We start from the raw sequence: 23352 nt of genomic DNA on the forward strand, positions 1-23352 counted from the left end.
AGTAAACCACTTGCAAGTCTCAGTTCTGGGGTATAGGCAGCCCACCGTTGGGGATTCAAGGCAACCCCAAAGTTACCACACCAGCAGCTCAGATCCGGTCAGGTGCAGAGGTCAAAGAGGTGCCCAAAACACATAGGCGCCTATGGAGAACAGGGGTGCTCCAGTTCCAGTCTGCCAGCAGGTAAGTACCTGCGTCCTCGGGGGCAAACCCAGGAGGGTTTTGTAGAGCACTGGAGGGGATACAAGTAGGCACACAAAACACACCCTCAGCGGCACAGGGGCGGCTGGGTGCAGTGTGCAAAGCAGACGTCTGATTTCAGGTAGGAAACAATGGAGGGACCTGGGGGTCACTCTAGCGGTGCAGGCACGGGGGTGCTTCTCGGGACAGCCACCACCTGGGCTAGGCAGAGGGTCGCCTGGGGGTCACTCCTGCATCGAAATTCGGTTCCTTCAGGTCCTGGGGGCTGCGGGTGCAGTGTTGGTTCCAGGTTTCAAGTCCCTTGTTACAGGCAGTCGCGGTCAGAGGGAGCCTCTGGATTCTCTCTGCCGGCGTCGCTGTGGAGGATCAGGGGGGTCGTCTCTGGTTACTCACAGGCTCACAGTCGCCGGGGAGCCCTCCCTGTTGTGTTTGTTCTCTGGATCTCGAGCCGGGGGCCTCGGTGCAGTGTGAGAAGTCTCACACTTCCGGCGGGAAACGTGCAGTCTTGGAAAGTTGCTTCTTTGTTGCAAAGAAGTTGCTGGTTTTGAGCAGGGCCGCTGCTCACGGGAGTTTCTTGGTCCTTTAGTCCAGGGCAGTCCTCTAAGGCTTCAGAGGTCGCTGGTCCCTGTCGATGAGTCGTTGGTTGCAGGTTTTCGAAGTTGGAGACAGGCTTGTAGGGCTGGGGCCAAAGCAGTTGTCGTCTTCCTCCTTCTCTGCAGGCGTGTAGGTCAGCAGTCCTTCTTGTTTCTTCAGGTTGCAGGAATCTGATTTCCTGTGATCTGGGGAACCCCTAAATACTGGATCTGGGGAGCCCTTAAATACTGAATTTAGGGGTGTGTTTAGGTCGCTACTGCCCTTGAGGGTGGCTACACCCTCTTTGTGCCTCCTCCCTGTGGGGAGTGGGACACATCCCTAATCCTATTGGGGGAATCCTCCAAACCCAAGATGGAGGATTTGTAAAGGCAGGGGTCACTTCAGCTCAGGACACCTTATGGGCTGTCCTCACTGGTGGGTGACTCCTTGTTTTTCTCATTATCTCCTTCAGCCTTGCTGTTAAAAGTGGGGGCAGTGGCCGGAGGGGCGGGCATCTCCACTAGCTGGGATGCCCTGGGGTATTGTAACAAAAGGGGTGAGCCTTTGAGGGTAACTGCCAGGTTTTACAGTTCCTGTAGGGGGAGGTGAGAAGCACCTCCACCCAGTACAGGCTTTGTTCCTGGCCACAGAGTGACAAAGGCACTCTCCCCATGTGGCCAGCAGCATGTCTGGTGTGTGGCAGGCTGGCAGAAACTGATCAGCCTACACTAGAAGTCAGGTAGGTATTCAGGGGGCATCTCTAAGATGCCCTCTGGGTGGATGTTACAATAAATTGCACACTGGCATCAGTGTGCATTTATTGTGCTGAGAGGTTTGATACCAAACTTCCCAGTTTTCAGTGTAGCCATTATGAAACTGTGGAGTTTGTGTTTGACAAACTCCCAGACCACATACTCTTATGGCTACCCTGCACTTATAATGTCTAAGGTTTTGCTTAGACACTGTAGGGGCATAGTGCTCATGCACATATGCCCTCAACTGTGGTACAGTGCACCCTGTCTTAGGGCTGTAAGGCCTGCTAGAGGGGTGACTTACCTATGCCGCAGGCAGTGTGAGGTTGGCATGGCCCTCTGAGGGGAGTGCCATGACAACTTACTCATTTTCTTCCCACCAGCACACACAAGCTGTGAGGCAGGGTGCATGTGCTGGGTGAGGGGTCCCCAGGGTGGCATAAGACATGCTTCAGCCCTTAGAGACCTTCCCTGGCATCAGGGCCCTTGGTACCAGGAGTACCAGTTACAAGGGACTTACCTGAGTGCCAGGGTTGTGCCATTTGTGGAGACAAAGGTACAGTTTAAGGAAAGAACACTGGTGCTGGGGCCTGGTTAGCAGGGTCCCAGCACACTTTCAAATCATAACTTAGCATCAGCAAAGGCAAACAATTAGGGGGTAACCATGCCAAGGAGGCATTTCCTTACAGACACAATGGAGCATATATGACGCTTAGGCTGTGCTGTCAGTTCTTTTTTCCCATTTCACCATGGACATGGACTCTAGACCCACGGAGGTTTTCTGGAATCACTTTTTCATGAACAGCATTTTCTTGTACAAGATAATGATTTGTACTAAGCTTTACTTGATGCAAAGGTACGTATGGAAAGGTAATTAGATATTGTATGACGCTGTAAATACTGGTGGAGTGTGATCAAGGATGACACCTATACCAAAGGGGAAGTAAGCCAAGCTCTTATAGCATTTAAAACAATTTTTAGTATTTCATTTGCAAACTGTAGCAGATATTACCTGCAACACACCACTTTTGCCTGCTGTCTGACGTGCTCCTTCCTTTGAATGAAAATGTTAGTACACGCCTACACAGAATCCTCCTTTGCAAGTTTATGAATGTGTGTTAACCTTTTTCAAAGCAACTGCATATTTCAGAGGTTATGAAGTACAGTTTCACAGGTTTTAAATTGTGTAGTAATTTGATAAAGAATGACAGCCATACAAAAAATAAGCTAAACTTGATACTTGTGATGTAGGCAAATGTAAATACAGTGAAGTGCAATTATAACTTCACTTTTTATAGACCACATTGCAATAAAACTCAACATGTGTTCAGAAGGTAGGTATGCACAAATTATACACTTATGTCTCTTTCTCCTCATCATGACAAGTATGCAAGTATTGTGCATGTGGCTGTATCCACTAGCAGTAAGACCCAGTATTGGATCCATCTTGACCCCAAAAGAGGCAGTCCTCAAATCCACACCGGCACATCCGATTCACGTAAAATCTGATCTGATAGAAACTTCTAGCTGCAGACTCTTTACCTGTGAATTCTCACCAGGCATCAGACTGGATCTGGAAGACTTTTTGGTGGGAGAACCCTTGTACGACGGTAGGTGACGAAGATCAACTCTGCGTCTGTCGTTGTTGGCTCCAGAAATGATGTTGCGGTTCCCAGTCCGTCAATTCTTTCCCTTCTGTGCGAGGCAGTGCTCATCCAAGAAGAAAGCTACCCCTTAGTTGTTTTATGACTGACCTTTTTTAAGTTAATGTTGAACTTTTTTGAGGTATTATCTCCTTGTATGTCAAGATGTCATCCCGTAAGATGGGTTTTAAGCCCTGCGAAGCCTGTCACCATCTGATGTCGGATCCGCACCCCATCTGCTTGTGGTGTTTGGAGCACAACCAAAAAGTCGTGCTCCGATTGCCTGGCCATGCATCCAAGGGCTTTGAGGGAGCAGTCCCTAAAGCTGATGGTGGCCTGGCACGCCACTGCGCAGGTAAAGGTACCGGTCAAGAGGAAGGTCCCGGGACCTGTCGCGGAGTCCAGATTTGTCGTCATCCCACTCAAAGTGCTTGAGGCAATTGGGTAATTTTGAGGCACAAGAAGTAGAGCAAGAAGTCAAAGCGGTCTTCGATCTCTCCTCATCCATCGGGTGGTGCGACAAAGGAGCGTCATCATTTTAGGCCTCGTTCTTTGGAGCCTGCACCTGGACTCCCTCCCCCTCCCTTCTTTCCCCCTCAACTTTCTGAGAGCTGAAGCGACCGCTGTCCAACTAAATTAGAATTTTATGAGGCCATGTACCTCATTTTTGTGCAATCTGACCCTGTTGCGTACTTGATCTGGCACCGGTCATACCACCAAGATTTTCACTGGTCCCAATGCCGACGCTCCCGGCGCCACCATCCCCATCCCTGTCGTCATCCCATGACTCAGGCACGGAACCAGATGGGTGTTTTCCACCGCCGGCAGGAGCTTTGCCTCCTAGATCAGATTGTGAGCCCTATTCAGGTGGGCTAGCTCTCTGGGAAGTCTGGGAGAGGTCACTGGACCCTTTAGAAAACTAGCTTTATGAGGAGGAAATGTACTGGTGTGAGGATTTGGGTGCCGTGGCTATAGAGGAGGGTGCCCCTTAGGCAATAGTGGTGAGGGGGGGGTGGCTGAAGTCCTGGACCTTCAGCTACCCTCTGTGGCACTGAAGATTATTCTCTTAACAGAGGTGTCGCAACCTGGAGCTTCCACATCTGAACCCCTGCTCCTGTTACATGATGTCCTCAGGGACGTCCTTTTGGGTACCTGGTCCAAACCCAGCACAGAGGCCCCTGCGAATAGGATGATTGTCGGCTGCAGTCTCCCCACACCAGGGGACCCAACCTTTCTCGCGCTACACTCCACCTCTGAGAGCTTGGTGGTCCAAGCTTCCACTTTCCATTGTTCCTTACCACTACCCTGGTCGGGAATCCCAAAGGCTGGACTCAATCAGGAAGAAGATGTTTTCTTCTGCCAGCCTGGCATTGAGGTCAGTGAGCATGCTTTTTGCTCTTATTACCACACAGTCAAGGTTGCACAAGTGCTGCCACAGGCACCGGAGGAGTCCCGCGCTGCACTCTCTCATGCTGTTGCCGATGGGATAGATGCAGTAAAGTTCATAATTCATTGCAGACGGGACACAACTGACTCGCTAGGCAGAGTGGTTTCAACCACAGTGGCCCTGACGTGCCAAGCCTGGCTGAAGACGTCTGGCTTTTCATGGGATGTCCAAGTTTTCCTTATGGACATGCCCTTCGATGACACTTGTCTCTTTGGAGACTAGTCAAATTTGGCGCTCAAGCTCTTCCAGGATTTTCTGGCAACTGCCAGGTCCTTGGGCCTGGCAGTTGCCCCCCCTTGCTCCCACAATGTGCCTTCTGCTCCTTTCCTGGCTACAGAAGGAGCATCCAACCATGCCAGTTCTCACCATCCTGCTCATGCTGACCAGCCTCCAAGTGGACGAGGGTGCGGTACCCACTGACCTCATAGGTCAGGTGGCCAGTGGTCTGGTCAGTCCACCGCATCCCCCCTGCCCCATCTCCCTGCAGCAGCCTCTAAACCCTCCTAGTCTGCCTTTTTAATACCATGGGTACCCAGTTGGCAACAGGGTTTGCCATCACTTGCGCCACTGGCAGTCCATTACATTGGACAGGTGGGTTTTGCAGATCGTCCAAAGGGGCTACTCCCTCCCCGTCAAGACTAACCCTCCCTCCATGTCACTATCACACAACCAGATGACTGAGGATTATTTGTCCCTACTCCGTGAGGAAGTTGCAGCTTTCTTGGCCAAGGGAGCCATAGAGAGCGTTCCGGTACCAGAAGTAGTCTGTGGTTGTTATAACCGCAACTTTCTGGTTCCCAAAAAGGACAAGGGTCATAATCCTCTTTTAGACCTACGTGCACTCAATCTCTTCCTCAAGAAGGAGAAATTCATAATGCTCACATGGGCTCAGGTCTTGCCTGCCCTGGAGCCTTGATGGTAGCGTTCGACTTGCTGGAAACTTATTTCCACATCCCTGTCCTGCCTGCCCACAGATGGTTCACGGTAGGCCCTGAACACTTTGAGTTCAGCGTACTTCCGTTGGTCTTGCCAGCACCCTTCGGGTGTTAACCAAGGTGATGGCAGTGGTTGCAGCTCACCAGCAGAGATCAGGGGTGTCAGTCTCCTCCTATTTTGATGTCTGGCTGTAGAATGCGGTTTCGCCCCAGGCTGTTGTCCCCACCTCCAGACTACGGTGCACCTCCTGCATTTGCTGGAGTTCACTATAAACGTTCCAAAGTCACACCTGACTCCCTCTCAGACGCTCCCTTTAATCAGAGCTGTTCCGGACATGGTGCAATTTCAGGGTTATCCTCCCGAGCGGCGAGTCCAGTATACTCAGACTATGATATAGATTTTTCAGTCTCTATCCTGGATTTCTGTGAGACTGACTGAGGCTGTTGTGACTCATGGCCTCCTGCATCCTGCTGGTGACACATTCCAGATGGCATATGTGGCTCTGCAGTGGGTTCTGAAGCTCCAATGGGCGCGCGCAGCATCAGGGTTCTCTCTCCAACATGGTCCAGATCTTGAAGGGAACGGCACAAGATCTGCAGTGGTGGTTAACAAACCGTGATTGGGTCGGAGGCAGATCCCTCTCCTTTCCCCAACCAGATCTGACAGTAGTGACAGATGCATCACCCCAGTAGGGTGGCTAACAGGGGGGATAGAGATCAGAGGACTCTTGTATCTGGCGGAATCCAGACTCCACATCAGTCTGCTGGAGTTCCAGGGAATCCGACTAGCATTGAAAGTCTTTTCTACCCTCTTTTAAGGGAAGGCTAGTGCAGGCGTTCACATGCAGCATCACTGCGATGTGGTACTGCAGCAAACAGGCTGGGGTCGTGGGCCTATTGTCAAGAGGCTCTGTGCCTCTGGACAAGGGTGGAACAGCAGGTCATATCCCTGGTGGATCAACACCTGGCGGGCACTCTGAACGCCAGAGCAGACGAAGTCAGCCGAAGATGCCTAGCAGATAACAAATGGTTTCCCCACCCGGAGATGGCGCAAGGTCTCTTTCAGCTGTGTGGCGAGCCTTGGTTAGATCTGTTTGCTTCTGCTGAGAACACGCAATGTCAGCAGTTTTGCAAGCTGGAGTTTCCATGGTGGCTCTCACTCAGAGAAACGTTTAGTCTCAAGTAGAGTTCAGGCCTTCTGTACACTGTTCCTCCCATACCACTCCTGCCCATATTTCTCAAGAAGATCTGGAATGACTGGGCCCAAATAATCCTTGTAGCTCCGGACAGGGCATGGAGATTCTTGTATCCTGAGCATGTCCATTGATCCTCCAATCAGACTGCCCCTTCAGGATGATCTTCTGGTGCAGGAGAGGGTTGTTCACCCAAACCGGTCTACTCTCTGCTGCCTTGCATGGAGATTTGAGTGGTGGCAGTTGACAGATTTTGACCTTCCTCCTGAAATCTGTAACGTCATTAGATGGACGTCATATTGGCATACAGGCGTCCCTCCACCAAAACAGTATACACCCGTTGTTGTGGCATGGTGCACAGATAAGTATGTTGATCCCCTTTCTGCCCCTCTTTGAGGTTCTGCTGTTCATTCTTCCCTTCCCCAGCAGGGATCTGCTTTGGGAACTCTTAAGGGCTATTTATTTGCAAATTGTGTTGTTTTTTTTAATTTTTTTTTTTTTTTTTTTTTTACGTTGCCTTGTCAAACCTCCTTGTTCAAGTCTTCTATGGTACAGAAGTTCCTCAAAGGTTTTACTCATCTATTCCTTCCATCCTCATTCAGTATTCCCCAGTGGGATCTTAATTTGGTTCTGACCTTTTTGATGTGCGCTCTTTTAAAGCCTCTTCACAACTGTCCTCTCAGGTTTCTCACACTGTAAACAGCCTTCTTGTGGCAATTATAGCTGCCCGCAGGGTGTGTGTGCTGTAGACCTTCTCGTCTAAACTGCACTACCTGTCCATTTATCCTGACAAAGTGGTGCTCTACACCATGGCCTCTTTTCTGTCAAAAGTGGTCACGCTCTTTCACGTAGGCCAATCCTATTACCTTGCCTACTTCTTACGCACACCCTCATCCTTCTAATAAAGAGGAGAGACTCAACCGCCGGGACCCAAAAAGAGGGTTGGCGTTCTTCTTTGATTGTTCAAAAGAATCCCAAGTGGATGACCAACTCTTTGTAGGGTATGTGGGTGCGAAGATAGGTTGGGCTTTGCAGATCTTTTCTAGATGGGTTGGTATCTGCATTAAGATCTGCAACGCACTGGCCATAAAGCAGTCCACCCAAGGGCTTGCGCACTCATTCTGCCAGAGTTAAAACTGCAAACACTGCATTTGCACATGGAGTTCTGGTCCTCAGCATCTGTCGGGCAGCAACATGGGCATCCCTGCTCACTCTTACCAAAACCTACTGCCTGGACAGTCAGGTCCATGGGGACCGGAACTTTGTAAATTCGGTCCTGCAGGACTTCCTTGTTTGAAATTGGTTTTCAAACCCACCTCCAGGGATATCCATTCAAAGGTAAGGAATCTGGAGGTAGAAGTCCATATCAGATGAACAAGTTACTTACTTCGGTAACGCCTTATCTGGTAGAGTCCATATCTAGCTGCAGATTTCTTACCAATCCTCCCCACTCTGCGAATGGATTTCTGGGGCCGGGGCTTCCTTTTCAGGGCCCTAGTTTTGACACACCAGTGCTCAGTGTTCTTCATGGCTCTGTGCTTCTAGTGTGAAAATCATGAAAAGAAACTGATATCAGCATGCCTGGATGGCGCCTATAGGAACTGCAACATCATTTCCAGAGCTCACAGAAAATCTTCTGAATCAAGTCTAATGCCTTGGGAGAATTCAAAGGTAAGGAATCTGCAGTGAGATGTAGTCTCTGCCTGTTAAGTCATTACTAAAAGGTAAGTAATTTGTTAATTTCTTGGTTTTTATTCTTCAGTTTCCTTAGGCTTCCTTCCTCTTCATGTGTTTGTCCCCTCCCTGGACCATAAACCCGTTACTTGTGTCCTTCCACTGCACATTGTTTCTTACACTACTTGCATATTTTTGTTTAAGCACCCTACAAGAGTGTGTGTTGTTCAGCTGTTTCCCTTGTGTACTTCACCACCCTCATTAGTCCTCTCCTAGTCTCTTCATCGCACCCTCCATTGTCTGTCAGCCCACAGCCCACTCTTCCACCCTTCCTTGTCCGTGCACTTTCCCAGCTTCTCCATTCCACCTCCTGTTGTCCGTGTGCTTGCCCCAGTCCCTTCCACACACCCTCTGTTTTCTGTGTGCTCCCCTACTAGCATCTTTGCCTCCCTCCATGTTTCCGTCCACACTTCTTCTGTGTTACCTCCCTCCCTACCTTCTAGTTTCCTTGGGAGAGCCGTATAAAAACGTTGTGACATGGCAGGTGCTGGCCACGTCACAACATTTATTTTTCTTTTTTTATTCCTTTCCACCCTGGGTCGGTTTCCTGCCCTCCCTTCTTCTGAGTTGCCTTACGCCTTCCATGTTGCCTCAGGGGGACAATTAGAAAATTGAAAAGAGAAATGACGTGGCCAGCTTTGGCTGCATCATACCGCTTTTTAGCTGTGCTGCACAGCAGGCTTGCTGCAATACAACATGGCAGCAAAAAACATTGGCAGAGGCAATAGCTGTCTCAGGTGACACCAGTTGGCTTTGCCAGTGCCTGTTTACAAAGGTTGTGACTTCTTTTATATGTTGTGCAGTCTTCACCTTCCCAACGTTCTTTGCTCCATCTCATCCCTCAAAAGAGTCCCATCAACTGGGCTCCAAAAGAGCCTTAAGCTTTTACATAGACTGTACCAGGGATCATTGGCTCAGCTTTTTGTGAGGTTCTAGGGTTGAAGAAAGGAAAGACTGTGCAGAAAAACACTGTCCAGATGGATAGTCGTCGGCATTAAGATTTTCGAAGCATTGGCCTAGAAGCAGCCTCCAGGAGTCGGATAGCCCATTTCACCAGGGCTAAGATTGCCACCACTGTGTTAGTTTGTGGAGTGTCCATCTTTGATATCTGTCCGGCAACAATGTGGCCGTCGGTGCTCATGTTCACAGAGCACTACTGCCATGACAGGCTGGACTGACAATAAGGGCATTTTGCTGGTTTGGTACTGGAAGCGTTTCTGGTCTGATTTCATTCCACAGACCCTCCACCTGAGATACTGATTAGGCATCTATTCTAAAGATGAGGAATCTGCAGTTAGAAGCATCCATCAGAAGGACAAGTTGCTTACCTTTGTTGTAATACTCAGTTTGATGGCATGTGTGGCTGTAAATACACACACTTTGCATGCCGAGCTCGATTTCTGAGTCAGATTAGCAATGAAGGATGGAAAAGACCTCTTCCTCTGCAGCCGAGGCGTCGTGCAGCTCTTTCTTTTGTTTAACATTGTGGTAACTGACGATATTGAGTGTCTCCTCCAGGTCTTTGTGCTGCATTTCTTTGCGATGCGCCACACGATACCGCAAGATTTTCTTTGATCGAAAAGATAGTACAGCCACACAGTTTTCCTCGATGTGGTCAGGAGACAAACTTAGGTTGCAAACCTGATGGAGTCCATTTCATTAGCAGCAAATCGTTGCTCAAATCTTTGAGATGAGAAAGAAGGCCCCAAACGAGGCTTGAAGGTCTCGAGTGGAGAACGTCTAGTTGACGGGTAACGATTTTCTTCTGTTTGCGAAGGGTGAAAGTAAAATGTGAACAAAAACAATACAGACGAGTATAGAGGTTGCCAACGGACCGAAGGAAACCCGAAAACTGTCAGCCGAAAAACACGTCTGCCGACGATGTAAAGAAAATATTCTGGAGTCTATACCCATGAGCATTATAACCAAGAGAAGGAGTCAATTTACCTCATGACTCAAGAAGATTCTTCTAAGAAAAACAATTTGCACACATCCACACCCAACACTAGGTGGCAAGAGTATGCAGAGCATGTGAATCTACAACACTACATCCCACAAACAGATGCATATAGGGTAAGTAACATAATCCTTCTTGTGGATAGTCTGTATAACTGCAGATTCTCACTTGCCCTGTGGAGTGGTCTCTTCTTAACATCTGAAAAGGTCCAAATTGGATATTTACACATTTGTACCTCCAAATATTTTTGTACTTTGTATCCTAAGGCGAGTGAAGCTCTAACACAACGGTGTGCAGGTGTGGTGCTTATATGCAGTTCCATTTTGTCACTTTTGGGGCAGAACAAAGACCAGGAGGAGCAGCATGACGCCATGTAGTAGCAAGCGGAAGCACTGTTATGAAAACCACCAGTCTGGTACTGGAGGATACGAAGAATCTGCAGTTAGGTAGAGGACCCCCCACCAGGAAGAACATTATCTATCAAATGTGAGCCAGTTGTTCAACTCTAGAGTCTGGATACAGAACAGTGGTATGGTATTCATTGTTAATCACAGAAAAGAAAACAGTTTTGCTTACTTGTACACAAAGCTTAAAGCAATGACACAAAGTGAAGGTAGAGTTACATAACTTTGCTATTCAAATATGCACATTTAACAGATGTTAAACTGTCCCAGACGTGGGTTCCCATGTAAGACTCCCTTGTGCAATGTAGTTGACATACACTGCAAGAAATGAAACCTAGGGATGGCATTTGAAAACCCCCAATATATTGTCATAGAATGCTGCATAAATAGTGTCAAACAGTATTGGTGCCGTTCTACGTTACACTATTGAGTTACACATTTTCCCCATTATTTTCTCTAGCTTACAGATGAAGATGAAGAAACAAAACTGTATCGTTTGAAAATAGAGGAACAGAAGCGCTTGAGGGAAGAAATCCTAAAACAAAAGGAACTTCGTAGACAGCAGCAAGCTGGTGCTAGAAAGAAGGAACTGCTTGAAAGACTTGCACAGCAGCATTCACCTGCCCCTCAATTGTTAAGTCAGCAGGAGACGCAGGCACCACACATGCCTGTGAACTGTAATTCATCAGTACCCCAAACCACTGCACCTGTCCAGCAAAATGTCAAAAACAGACTGCTCGTTCAGAAGCAAGCAGCGTTAGGTACAGTTGTACAGCAGAAAAGCACACATTTTCAGCAAGGAGCTGGGAATAATATACAATTCCAAGGACTACAGAGGAATGCAGTGAAGCAGATAAGAACAAATAGATTAGCACCTCAGAATCCAGTGCAGCCAGTCCAGAAACTTGTACAGGCACAGCCCCCACTAACTGCAGCAGTGACAACTCCCGCACAGACTCCAAAGGTTGCTTTGGTTCAAGGACGGTCCCAGGAACTAAAGACTGGTGTAAAGAGGACTGTAATGCAGAGAGCAAACAGTGGTAGTGGAGATGGGCCACACATAGCTGCGAAAGTTAGGGTGATCAAACTGTCTGGAGCGGTAAGTTAAAAAAAATAATATATATATATAATAATAATAATAACAATAAATAATCCTTTAAACCCAAACCCCCAAACCTTCTTTTTCTCTTATTAACATATTCACTGTTGCATACTTGCGAAGCATGGATTTTTGATGAATACTCATACTTGTATTATTCGCCCTCCTTGTGATGGGTTCTGTATTGTTCCTTTCAGATTGTGAAAAAAGCGTATACTGGTCTCAAGTAAGAACGTATGTAATGTGATCATGATGACCAGCAGAAGTTGCCCATTGCTCTTGCTAATTAGTAATTTCGATTTTATTGTGTTTACAGGGAGACTTTCTATCTCAACAGCATGGCTTTATTCTGCATCAGTGGCCTCAAGCATTGAGTTTGTATGAGTGGTTACTGAGCATTTTAGCTGTGGATGTCTGAGGTTGTCTAAAAGTAATATGGATATTATTAGGTTTGTGAAGCATCATTCAACGCAGTTTGCTACGAGAGGTAGTGACTATGATGTGTTGCTGCGGAGGCTTGGCAAAGAAGAATGTTCACTATTTTTATATTTCATTCTTTGGCTCCTACCTGTCAAGCTCGTGGATTGATGGATCGTTGAAGGCCCTACCTGTCTGTCATTTTAGTTTAAAAGTTATTTTGAGAAGCAATGCTTTTCCTCGTAAATTGCTACTAAATGTATTTTTGAACATCATCTAGGTTAATGTCAACCTGGTAGGAAACATCCTTTAGTATTAGATTTGTATATTTGTCAGACAGCATTTAGAACCCATGACATACCACTGCAAGCAACAGGAGCATAAATGGAGAACTAGTCAAGACACCACAGGTAGACATTTTCAAATCAGCCCTTAGACGCTACAAACCAGTAGATACATAACACTAAGCACACAGCTCTTTCGACCACATAGACACTGGCATAACAGTAGCAAATAAATCTTGCCCATCATCAAAGGTTTCACTGCGCCGCCTGTAGTAACATCATCCCCTCACAAGACCTTTGCAATAAGCTTTCAGAATTCATGTTACAAAATCACCTTCATAAAAAGCAACTTTGATCCTTAACTGGGCCCCATCGACATGGCAACTCAGCTTCTCAACATGGCTGAAGAACGTACTCTGAGTTCATGGCCCGCAAACACCACTGTTCAACTTGCTGACCCTTACCCCCACTTGCCTTCACCAAAGGATTCCTACCAATTAGTAAAACACTAACACCTGTCCTCGATGTCTCCATTGATTCAACCACATTTCTGGTTTCCTGGAAACATCCCAGAGTCATGCCCTTGCTCAAGAAATCATTTACTGCCCCAGCCACGCTTTCCAACTACAGACTCATCTCCCTCTAACCATACCCACCAAAGGTGTTAGAAAACCTAATTAACCAATGCCTCACCAACAACCTCAGCCACCACCAGCTCCTCAACACCACGCAGTCTGGAATCAGGCCCAACCATAGTGCAGGAACAGCACTCATCGCTGCCACATATGACATTTTTATAATCCTTGACAAAGGAGACATAGCAACCCTCATTCTCCTGGACCTCTCTGCAGCATTTAAGTTTCTCAACCCCTGCTCATCAGGCACCTGCTCAAGACTGGCACCCCAGACCCACTGTCCACTAGATCTGCTCCTTCCTACCAGATAGTAAACAAGCTGTCAGCCTGGCACCGTACTCCTCGGAAGCTCGCAAACTCCTCTGTGGAGTACCTCAAGGCTCATCGCTTCAGCTCCACCCTGTTCAATGCATTTATAACCCCTTTGGCCAACGTCATGTGTGCACACATCAGCATACTCTCCTACGCCGACATGCAACTCAGATTCTCCTTCTTGAACAAGACACCCAAAAAAAAGAATTTCACCTCCTACATGATCAAAGTTGCTAACCGAATGAAAGCCAACAAACTCCACACTGATAAGACAGAAGTAGTGGTCTTCAGCAAGAACAGCTCACTACTGGACTCCAACTGGTGACCGTTTGATCTCGGACCCGCACCCACACCAAGAGCCTTGGAATAATCATTGGCTCTAAATTGGACATTTCTGCTCAGTTCAACGCTGTTGCTGCATCCTGCCTCTACACTGAAGTTGTTGGGGAAGATCTTTAAATGGCTCCCAAGCAACACGAGAGAAACAGTCACTGATGCCTTAGTACCCAGCAAGTTGGACTACAAGAAGACCATTTACACCAGGTTCACCAATCAACTTACTAGAAGACTACAAACCATCCAGAAATTAGGACTCAGGCTCATGCTCAGCTTCCTACACAGAATGTGCCTCACATCACACGTCATGGAGCTTCCCTGGTCCCCGTTAAACAAACATGCTCATTTTAAACTCTTCAAACACACAATGAAGGCACCACATAATTTAGGCTCCGCCTACCCGAACAATCACATTGCCTTCCACTAACCGTCCAAACACCACCTCTTTGCAGGACTCCTACTCTAATACATCTCACACATACACAGAACCAAATCAGGAGGACTGGCGTCCTCTTACGTCACTCCTAAGGCATGTGACAGATTACCACTCCACATCAGAGCATCCTCCACTGTTCTGGAAATCTGCAAGGAGCGGACATGTCAATCAAGCACCCTACCATAGGCAGGGCCAGACACACACATCTGCTCAGTGCCAGGATACCTTGCTGGTGATAGTGTGATTTACAAATATATGGAACATAACCCATGGCTACCAGTCTCTTTAAATTGAAAGTTACATTTTCTGGCTGTGGTATCCTCTGTTAATACGATTTGGGTAAACCTTACAATCACAATAAACCATACAATCACTATTACATAGGAATATATTTGATCCTTGTATGACACTTTCTTTGCTGCCCAAGGGAAATAGGGGCACTATTCTTCCATCTTTCTTTACTAACCTCTCCTCTTATGCTGAAGAAACCCTATATTCACAGGTCCCTCATTGTACTGGTTTTGCACAAATGAATATGTGCTACTTATGTGGAACAAACTAATTCAATTATTAAGTATCTAAGTTAGTCATTTCTTATTTAGATTAAAGGAAACATTCTTTGTGATGAGTGTTAGAGACAAGACGACTTCTTAGGCCTTTCCGCGCCAGCTCAATAGTCTGTCCTGGTTTCAGTCTTTATCATTTGTGTATTTAAATGGTGTTTTCTCAGTGTTTTACAAATCTTTTGAAATCCATGCTTATCCTTGTTTATTAAGCTGACTAACCCCCAAAATAGACAAAAAAAAACTGTGTTTGAGGCATGTTTAGCTGTACATACACATGCTGTGCATAATCCTGCCATCTAGTGTTTGGCTCGGATGTGTGCAAGTTATTTTTCTTCAAAGAAGTCTTTCGAGCCATGAAATATTGGGTCTCTAACCATGATTGGTAATGGCATGGGCATCAGCTCCATTGTTGGATTGTTTTTTCTTTTCCTCTTTCTTTGGGTTCAGACGTGTTCCTTCAATCGCTGGTTCAATGCCATGGTGTTCTTACTTGGCCCATTTGGTTCCCTCTACCTTTGTCAGTTGAAGAAACGGTGCATCTACCTTCTATTCAAAGTGTCAAGTTGGCTCACCCTCAATTCCATTGTCACCCTGTGTGGGGGGCTAGGCCCCTTTGGGCATTTATCCTTTCATCGATGCTAGAAAACGCACATGTAATGGAAAGAACTCCCTTTGGCTTCCGCCTCAAGTGTTGAGGGAAGTACCCGAGGACAGACTTAAACCAGGTGTGCAATCTTTGGCTGTCCCCAGACCATCAAGAGGGCTCCTGTTTGGTGTGCCTCACCTTCTGAAACCGGCGTTACGTTATAGTCGGGTCATCTAATCAAGTCAGCAATGATGGTGCTTCATAGGTCGAAAGACACCCCAGACATGTTTAGGGAAAGGGAAGCTAAGGCTGAGCAGCAGCCTGAGGCTTCTGGTGGAGAGGCTTTAGTGTTTGATTTGGAAGAGGGTTCGACTTCAGATGTAGATGACCCATCACCTGCACAGCATCCTTCTATTAAAATTGCAGCAGTGAGCACCAATGTCTTGCTTCCTCACCCCCAGCACCACTCGAAAGCGGATCCTCACCCTTGAGTTGAGCATGGAGTTCACAGTCCAGCAATGGTTGACACTGGGAAACTGAGTCGTACCCAGCGCACCCACATAGCTCGGCATCACAGCCCGCCACCCAGCCACTCCCTTCAACTTTGGCAAGCTTTCTGCTCCAGCATTGAAGACACCCTCCCAGCAGACCTTGGTATCCGAGCCAAAATCCAGCTCCCATCCACCAGCCCAACAGTCATCCTCGGCTTGAAAAAGCCAACATGAAGAGCCTCATCTGTCATTTCCAAAGATCTTGAGCAACTTGCCCTCAAAGGAGCAGAGCTTAACGCCAGGCAAAAGCGAATCCATATTGAGCCTAGTACTGGACGCATCTTGACAAAGCCGGCTCTCTTAGCCAGTGACTCTGTCCTTCCAAATAGGAAAGTGACATATGAGGAGGAAATAAAACATTTGGACTCTGCGTCTTGCCTGTCAAAAGTACATTCCCCCACCTCTTGTGCCACGTCAACTTCTGCGATGCACATCCCCCCCCCCAACCTATGGCCACTTGTCCATGAAACACCTTCCTGCCACTGCCATTGGACCCTTTCCCAGAGTCCCCTCAGGGATCCACTGTCTATTACACAACTTATGACCCAAGGGAAGATTATGACGTGACACCCTTTGGTGCGACAGATCCTTATCTATATCTGGCTAAGTTCCCCCACATCCCCATGGACGACACTGCTGCATACCATTAGGCGCTGCAGAGAGCAGCCACTTAAAACAAAGTGGATATACATAGAATGTCCTGGGAGGATACCTTCCCACTAGAGACCCTCTCTAGCACGCAGACATTCATGCAGTACCACCCCTACTTAAGGGGATGCTTAAATCAGCCCCTGACATTAAGAAGCCAGTCGAGACGTAAGTCATCATAATTACGGTGGACAAAAAGAGGCTTCCTCTTCTGACCACCCCCTTACATCTGGGGTCAACTGCTAAAATTCCCTGTTGGTCCACACATCACACAGATGTGTGAACTCAAAAGGCATTGGGCGATGCTCCCGACCAGACCCGAAGAGTAAGAAAATTGATGCATCAGGGAAGCAGGTAGTGTCCCCGTCAGCTGCACATTAGCACATCACCAATTCTATTGGACTACACTCCCGGTACGACCGTGCCCACTGCGACGAGATTGAGGAGCTGATCAAACACCTCCTGTGTCAGACGGGGCAGGAGTTAGTAGCTGTAAGGAAACAATTCTTTTGCAGGTTTACTCCCACTTTTAGCCCCCATTTTGGCAACTAGGTACTGGAGTAATGGCTCTGAAATGCCCTGAGCCCTGCTAAACAGGACACAGTGCATGCACTCTGATCCTTAAAATGGTACATGTTTAATATGCTTCTCCCCAATTGTCATAGCCTAATTTACTAACACCTCCCTAGAATATGGAACCACGGCTACACAGGGCCTGTAAGTTAGTGTCCACCAGGGATACCAGTGCCACCTTCAGTGGGACTAGGTAAAACATGACTACCAGTCTGCCACGTCAGACTGAAAGGGCAGTTTTAAGCTGTCAACTCAACTTTGCAATTTAAAGTAATGGCAAAGCCCAAACTTCCCTTTCTAATATATGTAAGTCATCCCTAAGTTAGGCCTGATGGGACAGTGAAACGTACTTTTAAATGTTCAAGCAGTAAAAAGTCTAAATAGTTTTTACTGTGGAAAGGCTAGTAGACCCTGTTGGCCGTTTCAGAGTTGCCAGTTGACAGCTCAGTCCTGCTAACTTCTGAATGACTATTGAAGTTGGTACTGTAAGGTATCAAAATAATCAGTGCATTAAATTGTATTTAATGGTTAAATTGTATTTAATGGCACTTGTGGGCAAAGTGCAACTTGAGAAGTTGCCGCTTTAGTTGCCCAAGCTTTCCACTGTCTGTTTACTGGTGTACATGGGGACTATCGTGCAGACATTTTCTGCCCTCCTGAGGAGACCTGCAAATGACTCACACAAAGGATAACCGTAGAGGCCTTGCTGCAAGATGAGGTGTTAACCTCCCCAATCGGAAGCCGCATGAGTGTTAGCTCCAAAGGTGAGCTTCAAAGGCGAAGTCTCCATTGAAGGGCAAATGGGGAACACTTGAGAGAGGGACTGTTCTATTGTGTAGGTAGACAGGTTGACACTAGGGACAGGGAAGGGGAAGCCAGTTGTAAAACTGGTTTCCAGGGACGTGTAGCCTCCTTAGTAGCCACACCTCTGGGTTAGGCTTGTGAGCTCTGTACTCCAAGAGAAAGATTTTTGCCACCCTGAGAGTAGGCAGAATGGTGCGTCTTGGGGTAACCAGATGCCACACTTCCCACAAAGTGGTCATCGGGAGGGAGGAAACCTGGTAGCCCATTTGCTACCAACTACATCATACCCTAAGGGCATTTCCTGTACATAAATAGGGCACCTCTGGCACCCAGAACTGACTGAACTGGAACAAGGACCTAGGATTTACTGCCTTGCTATGTTGTGGAACCAACAAGGAGGCTGCACTGTAGTGGACTGCACCCGGTGGCTAGGAAATAAAGGGACTGTGCCTACTGTGTCCTGCTCAAGGGGGAGTCACCTCCAGAGCACAGCCAAAGCCAAGAGACTGCAAGGGTCATCTAACTGGCTTCCTGTTTTGCAGCACAGGGACACAACAGCTGAAGAAGTTTGCTGGGGGAAGTTGATAGCCCAAAGGCGCCGTACCCATCACTCTCTGGACCCTGTTTTGCAAATGGCCATTACAGCGGATGCCTCGCTCATTGGTTGGGTAGCGCATCTTCAAGAGCTTGACCGCACGAGGGGTGTGGACACTCAATCAACAAAGCATCCACATCAGCCATCTGGAGATGTTGGCAATCCAGCCAGCTCTCAGAGCAATCCTCCCTCGTATTTGGCACAAGGTGCTTCTAGTTCACACTGACAACAAAACAGCAATGTTTTAACTGTAGAAAGAGGGCCGCACACTCTCCCTACAGCTGTCTGCCTTTGCACAGAGCATTTGGGTGTGGGCGATACATCAATAGGAACATCTACTCATAGAACACATTCCGTCCATGGACAATGACTTTGCAGACTTGCTCAACAAGATGCATCAAGAAGTCCACTCCATACTCAAGTCTTACTCTTGTACTGCCACCGTTTGGGTTTTCCTCACATTGACCTGTTTGCCTCTGCTGAAAATGCACAGTGCTCAAGCTTCGCCTCCAGAATCCCACACGCATAGTCTATGGGTAATGCACAATGGATGAACTGATTAGGGATATTTGCCTATACTTTTCCGCCTCCCTCACTTCTTACATTCATGAGTCACAGACTTTGGCAAACATTCCTCAGTCTTATTCTAATAGCTCCAACCTGGGCCAGACAACCTTGGTTCACCACCCTCCGCAAGCTATTCTTAGACCGCCCCATGAGAAGCTGCCCAACAGGTAGGCTTTTTTCTCACAGAATCAGAATATACTCAGACACCCCAACCTAAAACTGCTCAACTTTGTGATTTGGCTCCTGAAGTCTTAGAATTTGGGTACCCAGTCTTCCTACAGAATGTATGACCATCGTTAAGGAAGCCCATAGACCCACAACCAGAGCCTGTTATGTGACCCAATGGAAGTGATTTGTGCACTACTGTCGTGCTAGACAGATTACCCCTCTTCAAGCAGCAGTCCAGGACATTGTCTGCTATCAACTCCACCCACAGAAGTCGGGCCTCTTATACACCTCTATAAGGCTACACTTGGTGGCTGTTGCCACTTAATAATAGACATCTCCTTATTCATGGTCCTTGTCATCAAGGCCTTTATGGAAGGACTCAAACGGGTTATCCCACCAAGGGTGCCAACAATCACTGTGTGGAATTGCAACATTGTCCTGAGTAGACTTATGGGACCTTCCAGCCCCTTTACTTATGGTCTTTACAGTTCCCTTCATGGAAGGTAGCTTTCTTAGTAGCCATCACTTCCTTCAGACGTATAAGTGAGCTACATCCTCTGTTACCCAAGAAGAACTTTTCTTTCAGGTTCAGTCAGGCAGCGTAGTCCTCAGGACATACCCTGTCTTCCTTCCTACCCATGGTGGTCTCTAGCTTCCATCTCAAGTCAAACCATAGAATTACCAGTGTTCTTCCCAACGCCATTGTCTGTAGCAGATTTACATTCATCTGAGGGTCAGTTGGATTGAGCTCTTTTATGATTGCCAATCTACAGGCTCTAATTCCTCAATCATGAAATGCCTTTTTTAACTACGCAACACATATGTTCTTTAAAGGAGGACATATGCAGACAAGATGAACAATATCTTCTGTGAAGGCCCGCAAAGCCTGCATAATATCAAACCAGTATTCTTACATGTTGGAAGGTTGGCCAAGGATGACAATGTGCAGACGACTAGCCAGCAGCTTTCTTTTTAAATGCACTGGAAAAGCCATGCTAAGATATGCTCCCAGTTTCAAATTGTTGTTAGATTGCCAAACCATCCATGCGTCCGAGCGACCAGTTAATGCTTGCTTGTCAGTCAAAAGTTAGTGCATTTTTTTCAGCTTTTATTTAGTGCTTAACCAAAGGTCTTGTACATTAGATTCAAATTCCATAAGTCTATTGTGTTTGTTGTGTCCATTGATGCACGCAAATATTCTCTGTATGTGGATTTGGAATCTTCTTCTTCCAATGACTGCCGTAGGACGTTGATTAACAAGTGATCTCATTATTTGCCATAATTTGATGGTGGTTTATCTTCTACATAAGAACTGATTCATAACGCCGAATTCTGATAGAGCCTGTGCAGGTGAAGCATTCTGCCTGAGACCAAACACAGGCTTAGATGCACTGATTTGAAGCTTTTCCAAGAGGAGGGCATCCTTACTTTGCGTGACTACGTTCGCATAGGCAATCAATGTCAAACGTTTGGCTGCGATAACAGCTATTAGTGGCTTAAACGTGGGACAAGTCAGCCTCTTGGCCAAGGCATGAAAAGCAGATATCAATGCGTTTCCTTTCTTCGTAACATACTGTTTCAGGCCGTGAAAATTCTACTTGCCCATTCCCTATGGCAAGTCATATGATAGCAGGTCCACCTGTTTTCAGGACTTACGTGCCCCTTTTGCCATTTTGACATTAAACAGGTGTTTTGTTCAGTCAGAAAGTGAAGGAAGCTTTTAAAACTGGTTATTGTCACATTTGCTCTGAGCTCAGAGACAGAGGTCAGAAGTCAGTTTGTCTTACAATTAATTTTCCTTCAAGGATTTTATCAGTTTTTTCTAACACTCAACATTTAAATAGCTAAGTCATCTGTACAAACGTTTCAAAATATATTTCAGTATTTGTGAAAGCCTATTGTTCTTCTGTGTGATGAATTTTTCTTTTTAATAGGTTGAAAACAGATCCGAACACTTAACTTGGTGATGTGCAAAATATGTTTTCTGAAACCAGATTTTCACAGTTTTGGTAATACATTATATAGTTTTATCAGAAAAGCTGCAAGTTAGTTGGAAGGATTTTGAACCTTTCTTTGAAATGTTCTGTCTGTAAATGACAGTGTATGACCATATCATGCTTTTGTAACATATTTATGAAAAGTTAATTTTCAAAAATAAACCCTTCTGCCTTGGTAGCAATGCTATTAGTAAACTAAGAGGCAAGTAATGGATCATGTGCCCCCCTATATGTGGACTAGATTATTTTTGTACATGGCGCAAGCATTTCTTCTATTTAATGAAACAGAAGTTTTTTTGTACAGCAGAAATGCTGTGCTCACATGCTTGAAGGTACACTTATATGTGAAATGGATAAAAAGGCGACTCTGTAAACTACAATATTTGCCTAGGATCACACAATTTGATAGCCATTTACAGGTCATGTACAAAACAGTTATGGTCGAGTAACTTATCCAAGTTACTCGACCTGCAGGTCCAATAATATTTTTATGATCTTTCGAGGCCTGTGTTGGTGAGCCTTAAAAGTTAACTTCTTGTCTATGAAAAGCCCTAAAAACCTATAACTGTTGACTTCCTCCAGACAGATGCATCCGAGCTTGAGCCTAAGGGATGGGCCTAATCGAGTCTGGATGGATATTGTTTTAGTTTTTGTTGTGTTGATTTCTAATTTGTTTAGCTTGGCATATTCTGTTGGTTCTGTGCATAACCTTTGCAGACCCACTCTCAATAGATTTTTTTTGTCTGCAAATGCAAGGTGCGACAAAGTTAGGGGGCCCCAGTAGTGACAGATGAGTGTGTGTCTGGTCAAGCATAGGGGACAAGTTGGCTATAAACAGGTTAAACTAATGAGGATCTAGCACACACCCTTGTTTTAGGCCAACTACAGTTGGAATTTTCCTTGATAAATTAGTACCATCGACCAGTCCTACTTATAGGACTGCCTTATTCACTCACTTGTATCCAGGTACGTGAATAAAGCTGTTCGATAGCATGTAATAATCTTTTTTGGAAGCCCCCACTCTCTTAGCTTTTGACACAGTAAATGTTGATCCTCCAGGTCAAATGCCGCCTTGAAGTCAATGAAACATAGATGCAGCGTGTTCTTTGACCGCTTGCACTTGTTGGCTATAGTTGGTAATGCTAAAATGTTTGTGGTGGTCCCAAAGCCTAGCTGAAAACTGTCTGGTGGACAGGGACCAAATCTTTGGTGGTTGAACATTCTACGAGTTCTTCCAAGATGAGTGAGACGTAGTACTTCGCCTCTACATCGATGAGTGCAATTAATGTGTAATTGGCAGGGTTTGATCGATCTCCTCCCTTGTAGATCATATTTATTATTGACATTCACAAGCTGTTCAGAAGTGTGCCATTTAATACCACCTCTTTGTATAGTGCTGTTAGGTGGAAAGCCCAAAGTTTTTGGCCCAGTTTATATCTGGCCTGTGGTATGCCGTTTGTTCCTGGCGAGACATAACTCTTTACAAAAACCCATGCAAGAGTTGTGCTCTCTCCAAATCCAGCTGGTCATTCACATGTATAGACACATGCCACAACAAAGCCAAAAGACCTTTTCCATTCCCTCTCAGACCCCATATTACAAAGAAGCTTCCATGGCCTTTGCATTCTTCTGCATCACCCTAGCAGGATTGTGTAATTTAATAAAATACCTACTTGTCTATAAAAATCTACCTGCCTGTAAGGAAATGCCTCCTTGGCATGGTTACCCCCTGACTTTTTGCCTTTGCTGATGCTATGTTTTGAATTGAAAGTGTGCTGAGGCCTGCTAACCAGGCCCCAGGACCAGTGTTCTTTCCCTAACCTGTACTTTTAATTCCACAATTGGCACACCCTGGCATCCAGATAAGTCCCTTGTAACTGGTACCTCTGGTACCCAGGGCCCTGATGCCAGGGAAGGTCTCTAAGGGCTGCAGCATGTATT

The 23352-nt window shown here is 46.4% G+C and overlaps 1 protein-coding gene across 2 annotated transcripts in view; it reads left to right on the plus strand.

Moving 5' to 3' along the window:
- The window catches only part of RBM33 (RNA binding motif protein 33), a 739069-nt gene that overhangs the window by 466813 nt on the left and 248904 nt on the right, over nt 1-23352 (plus strand). For both annotated transcript variants that reach the window (XM_069211143.1, XM_069211144.1), the window contains exon 15: nt 11298-11936. In XM_069211143.1, coding sequence (XP_069067244.1) covers nt 11298-11936 — 639 coding nt within the window. The remainder of the gene's footprint in view (nt 1-11297; nt 11937-23352) is intronic.

The sequence above is a fragment of the Pleurodeles waltl genome, chromosome 10 (genome assembly GCF_031143425.1).
Source record: "Pleurodeles waltl isolate 20211129_DDA chromosome 10, aPleWal1.hap1.20221129, whole genome shotgun sequence".
Taxonomy (NCBI): Eukaryota; Metazoa; Chordata; class Amphibia; order Caudata; family Salamandridae; genus Pleurodeles; species Pleurodeles waltl.